This window comes from Stenella coeruleoalba, assembly GCF_951394435.1.
Source record: "Stenella coeruleoalba genome assembly, chromosome: 13".
Lineage (NCBI taxonomy): Eukaryota > Metazoa > Chordata > Mammalia > Artiodactyla > Delphinidae > Stenella > Stenella coeruleoalba.
In genome coordinates, this window is record NC_137159.1 from 83,034,641 (window position 1) to 83,040,640 (window position 6,000).

The window sequence follows — 6,000 nt, forward strand, 5'->3', positions numbered from 1 at the left end:
ATGTTCCAATAAAATAGTCCATTGTTTCATCAATGACCCTAGTAAAGTTAAATTAAGACAAGATCAGAAGACAACCCGCTTAAATGCAGCCCAGTGGGTCACCCAGTAAGCTATAAGGTATTTAGGCAGCACAGGGAACCTGCAGTTAACCTGCACATGGAACCCAGGACACACTACCTGGCACAAAATAACCCCAAAACCAAAAGTCAAAAACCCACTCCAAGAAAATGTCAGGCTATGCAAACACTTTACAAAAACAAACACAAGGACAAAGTAAGGCAAAACAGAACATTCACTCTCTTCAGACATATACATTCAGGACTGTACCCTCTTACACAGAGTATATATATGGTTCAATCACCATGCTGGTATATGATATCTCCCTCTTTCTCCCGGTGATGCCATGCCTTAAAAACTACAAACAAAGGGGAGAGAAGGAGAAGACGGAAAGAAAAAGGGCGACTTGGTTTAATCCTCGGGGGTATATGAGAGAGTTAGAATATTCTACTGATTACCAGCAGACTGAGCATGGAATGTGGCCAAAGGGGACTGTAAATCAATAAGGAGGCACAATTCTCTGGCATGGGAGTTAACTGTTTATCGTAGAGATAAACACTTAAGAATCTACAACAATAAATGCAGCCACTGAACAAAAAGAGGTTTTTAAGGAAATAAGTGGAGAAATCAGTTTTTAAAAATCTTTACTGGTTTTTCATACTGGGCAAGAACTCTTCCACTTTAACACTGTAGTTCGGTGGGAAAAATCCAGAAAAATCAACGGAGAACTTAGTAGAGTCTTATAGAAGATTTAACTTAAAAGATTAAAGCAAACATGACTGATTCCAAAAACTTGAAATGTAAACAGCCTCAGTAACTGTTCAGTGGTTCTGTTTAGTAAGTCAATAAAGAGAAAAAGTGGAACACTACCTCCAGCAAAATCAAGCAGTTTTTTTTTTTAAGAAAAGCTTTTTAAATATTCAGAACTGCTCTGAATTATCACCATCCTAACAAAGCAAATTAAAGGATCAGTTCTCATTGCAACACACAAATGAAATATGTAAATTGCCTAAAGGTGACCTACCTACTCTAAAAGTGAATGTAGAAAGATTGATTATCTTCTCAAGTAATCAACAAGGTTAGGGTTTGGCAGTCACCCAGGCCCTTTAAAAACAGATACAGATTCAGAAAAAGGAGAACATCTTTGAAAAAAAGGGGGAAAAAAAATCCTACAACTTAATTATCCTCAGTCAAAACTGTCTTATTTCAAAGCCAATGTTTTTACTCCTAAAGTCCTAGGAGCTCACATTTGGTAGGAAAAGTTTTGAGGTGGTATACTATTTTAACACAAAATAAACACGATGGGTTGTTCAAAGCACATGGTTGGTTTAAAAATGAAGACTTCCCACAAATCTCAAATTAAAAAAAAAAAAATGTAATATACAAAGGGGCATTCCCTGCGCCATCAGGAGGACAGAACAACAGCCACTGAACCAGTGGTACTTTGGGGGCGATTTGGTGTCCTGCGCTATTATTAATAGTGTAATACCTACTTCCAGAAGATTATGACAGCACTTGGCTCATTCAAGTCCCATAATGCTAGTTTTTCAGCTTCCCTTCTTCTCCCACCCCCATCCCAAATCTGCACAAGCAACAGAAAATAAATATTTTTTTGCCAATGGTTTTGTTTGTGATCACCCTGAAGGTGTCTTAGATTTCCAAACTATGCCTCAGGCCAAAATTGGAGCTCTGGAAATATGCCTTATCTAAAGTATAAGTCAAGAAATAAACACGAAACCAGCTGCCTTTTTTAGTCTACTTCCTCATGACAGTCAGGCTGTTGTTAGTCCCTAAAGCCTCATCACTGCCCTCTCCCTGAGTCTTAAACCCTTCACCAATGATCTCTGGAAGACTTCTGAAATACAGTTCAAGCAATAATTTATCTGCATATTCTACACCACAAGATTAATTGAAATTTAAGTTATCCATACATAATAATATCTAAACCTCTCATCCACAAGAAGAGCACCCTTAAACAAAGCGATCCTCAGCAAATAATTATAAAGCTGGGAGAGTTACCCCTCTGCCCTGGATTTACTGATCTCAAATACATTGACTGGTCGGGTGCGATTTACTTGGGTTTTTTTGGCGGTTTTCTGTTTCTTCTGTTTTTTGCAGCAATTTTATATTTACAGAAAGGCTGCAAAGAAAATACAGAACTGTCCCTCACCCAGTTACATTATCGCCTTACATTTGTGAAAATATTTCTTTAATCACGATCGCCAAAAAAGCACGTTAGTAAGCACAGTGCTCTCTAGTCTACCATCCTGATTTCAAAGTTCCATCCTCTTGATATTTCTGAGCATTGCTAGTTGCAATAATCTGTAATTACCATCAGTGAGGCAAGTGGGGAAAAAAAATGCAACAATTTTCTCAGCCAGGGAAAAGAAAATGCCAGGACACCGGAGCACTTCCACTTTCCCCTCAATTTCTCCTTTCGGAAGTTCTAGCAGCCTGGCCGAATGACACGGCTGAGCGACAGAGATTACCTGAGAAGCTCTCCCTTTCCAGCCGCGGAGCGCGTCCCAAAGAGCTCCACTGTCCCCCCTGAGCGAAAACGCCCCGGTGGGGACACGGGGCCGCCGGCGGGCAGAGCCCCAGCCCGCGAGCGGGGCGCCCCGAAGCTCCCGCCGCGCACCCGGGTCACCGGAGAGCAGCAGCGGGGCGCGCCCGTGGGGTGGTCCCCCAGACCAGGACGCGGAGGTCGGGAGTGGCGGTTCCTCTCAGGAGTCAAGGCCCCCAAGGCAGGGGTCCCCTCAGGGGTCTTCGGGGGAACAAAGGCGGCCGGAGGTGCGGACAGGCAGAGGCCGCGGCGGATAAGAAGGCGGACGGCGAGACGCGAGACGCCCGCCCTCCCAGCCTGGCACCCCCGCCTCCTCGCCCGGCCTCGCACAGGCGCCCCCCGCCCGCCCGCCCGCCAGACCTCGCACCCGCCCCGGCCCTCGCCTCGCCCGTCCGCCCGCCCTGCCTCGCGGCAGGTGCGGCCGGCCGGCCGGCCGGGCAACAGGAGCCCGGCCGCACGGCCGGACTCGCCTGCCAGCGCCCTCACTCACTTGTCGTACTCCTGTGTCATCGTGCTCGCTCGCCGCTGCCGGGCCGCAGAACTGGACTTTCGGGTTGGGACAGTACACCCGATCCGGGGGGAGGAGGCGGCGGCGGCGGCGGCGGCGGCGGCGGCGGCGGCGGCGGCGGCGGCGGCGGCGGCAGGTCCAGAGCGGCGGCCCCGACGGGCTGGGTTCGCTTTTCTCGCTTTGAGCCGGCTCCGCGCGGGCAGCGAGCACAGGGCGCCCGGGCTCAGCCTCCCATTGGCTGGCGGCGCTCAAGCACAGGGCTGGGCCTCGGGGCCGGGAGCCTGGCGGCGCTGCCTGATTGGCCGGCGCTCCGGGGCGCCGGGGCGCCGGGGCGGGGCCGAGCGGCGCGGGCGGGGGTCCGCCGCTCCGCGTGGCCGCGTCCGTGTGGCGCGCCCGCCGCTCGCGCCTCCCATCTGTCCGGACTGGCAAAGCCGCGAGGCTCCCAGTGCGCACCTGCAGCTCCTCGGCGGTCTTCCGCGCTCCCACTGCAGGGCGGCCAGGCGCTGAGTCCCAGCTCTGCCCCACGGTCACGGCCCTCGGCAGCCCACCCGCGGGACGGGCCGTGCCCTGGCGCCGCCTTCCCCGGCGCTGGGCGCTCTTCCTTCCTCGCCCGCCCGCCCATCCAAGCCACCCGCTGCTCCAGTAATGGAGCTTCCCCACCCGGCGGCTGTGCCCCTCACCGGTGCCCGCGGTGCGCCGCTCGGCTGCCTCGGGCACCTTCCCGCCTGGGGTCTGTGGAGCGCCCCGCCCTCCTCGTGCCCCCGCTCACCTCTCATTCCGCGTGCACTTACTTACGAGGCTCTGGCTTTTACCCGAGGAAGCTCAGATATCTCCCTGCTCGTCTTGCCCACCGACACTCTCTGGCTTTAGAACCCCCTGTTCATCCACTTCAGATTGTCCACTATGTGACAGTCACTGGAAGACTGCCACAGTCTCCTAACCCGTCGTCTCCCCCGCCCCCGGTGCGGCCAGCGTGGGTGCCCGTGGCGTGGTCGCCCCAGCCTCGCGGGAGCCGCCTCCGTCCCAAGTGCCTGCCCCTCCCCTCTCCTGGGCCCCACCTCTCTGGACGACCCCACCAGTCTCGAATTTCCATCTCTGCCTACGTCTTAGCCCTCTGGGAACCACATCCCGACTTCACCCGCAACCCCGCACTCTCCTCCCCGACTGCCGCCCCTCCCGGCACCCCTAAAGCCGTCTCACTCCTCTCACCAGCCAACTTCCATTCATTTCCACCCCTACTTATTCCTGGCCGCAGTTGTCCTTCCTGAGCCGAAGCTCCCTTCTCCAGGGTCTGCCCTTCATTCAACAAATATTCTATGCCAGGCACTGTTCTAGATGGTGGGGATACTGCAGTGAAAAGAGGGAACGAAATTTCCTGCCTTCTTCCAGAATCCTTCTTGCGGTAACAGACCGTAGACAAAATAAAGGCAGAGGCTCAGCCTTGGGGAAGGTGGGGGCGCCCGGTGCGTTCGGTGAACCGCAGGAGCCCAGAAGGGCTGGAGGACAGAAGGACAAGGGAGATCCATTCAGGGAGGTAATGGGGGCAGGGAACACTCCTTGTGGGGCTTGGGTGCCCTTGCACAGTCTTTGGCATCTACTGAGTGAGATGAGGAAGCATTGGAAGGTTTGGAATAGGGCAGTGACATGACCTCACTCCTGTTTGAAAGTAAATAAGCTGGCTGTTGGGGGGTAGGGGACAAATGTGGGAGCAGGGAAACCAGGCCAAAGATACTAGTCGCTTGGCCTAGGGTGGTAGGGTGGAGTGGTGAGAAGTGGTCAAATTCTGGATCTATTCTGGAGGTAAAACCAACAGAATTTCCTGAAAATCGGATATAGGGTGTGAGAGGAAAAACAGAGAGTCAAAGACTACAAGGTTTTCAGCTGAAAACTGAAAAGAATGCTTGGCCATCATTGAGATGGGGAAGACTGCAGGCAGAGAAGGTCTGGAGGAGGTCAGGGTTTCATTTCGGTCATGTTAATTTCAAGGTTTTTATTAGAGATCCAAGTAGATGTATCAGCAGATGGTTTGATATGAGCCTGGAGTCCTGGGAGAAGTCAGGTTTGAAATGACATCTGGGAATCATCAGCACAGAGATGGTATTGAGAGCCTGGAGATGGGATGAACCTCAGTGGCAGAGACACAGAAAAGAATGGGACCATCACTGGAGGAAAAGGAAGCAAGGAGGAAGGGGTGGTCAGCCAGGTCACATACTGCCAGGAGGTTAAGAAAGATGGGCATTTAGCAACATGGAGGCCATTAGGGCCTTCATTCAGTACCAGCTGATCCCTCATCCACTCCCACCAACTTCCTGCTCCCTGTTCTCTAGGCCTCTTGGGACCTAAACCGGCAACCACAGACGCTTCTCACCAACATGCCCTTCTGCCATTTCCAGTTTCTGTCCTCTAGCCCTGGGTACCACGCTGGAGCCAGGGAGGCTGTTCTTTTTTATTCTTCACTATCTTGTTTAAATAAATTATATTTTTAAAGTGGGGTAACTTAAAAATGATTAAGTAAATAATAGTACACGTGGTCCCCAGATATGGTGCAAATCAGCAGAGCTGTGCCGCAGACGTGACTCAAGTTGGGAAACAATGTCTCTTTACCTCATCCTTCCCTCTTCTTCCTCTAATCTGTCTCCGGATGTGGCCAGAGTGACCTTTATCAAGCACAAATTTTAGATCATGTCACCTTTTACACTCTGGATAAAGTCCAGACACCTTAGCACGAGTGTGACTGAACAGCTCCGCCCGCCCTTTTGCAATTCTGCTCCTGGCCCTGCTCTGCTCTGCTAAGAACACGCCCTGCCCCCCAGCCCCTGCTCCCCCTCTTCCTGCTTGGCAAACTCCACTCAAGCGTCCAGGCTGGGCTAGG

General features: G+C 52.2%; 1 protein-coding gene across 1 annotated transcript in view; it reads right to left on the reverse strand.

Annotated features, from left to right (window-relative positions):
* The window catches only part of GRHL1 (grainyhead like transcription factor 1), a 44,734-nt gene extending 41,567 nt beyond the window's left edge, over positions 1-3,167 (reverse strand). Inside the window, exon 1 of the mRNA XM_079941218.1 lies at positions 3,111-3,167. Coding sequence (XP_079797344.1) covers positions 3,111-3,130 — 20 coding nt within the window. The 5' untranslated portion in view covers positions 3,131-3,167. The remainder of the gene's footprint in view (positions 1-3,110) is intronic.
* Between the last annotated feature and the right edge of the window lie 2,833 nt (positions 3,168-6,000).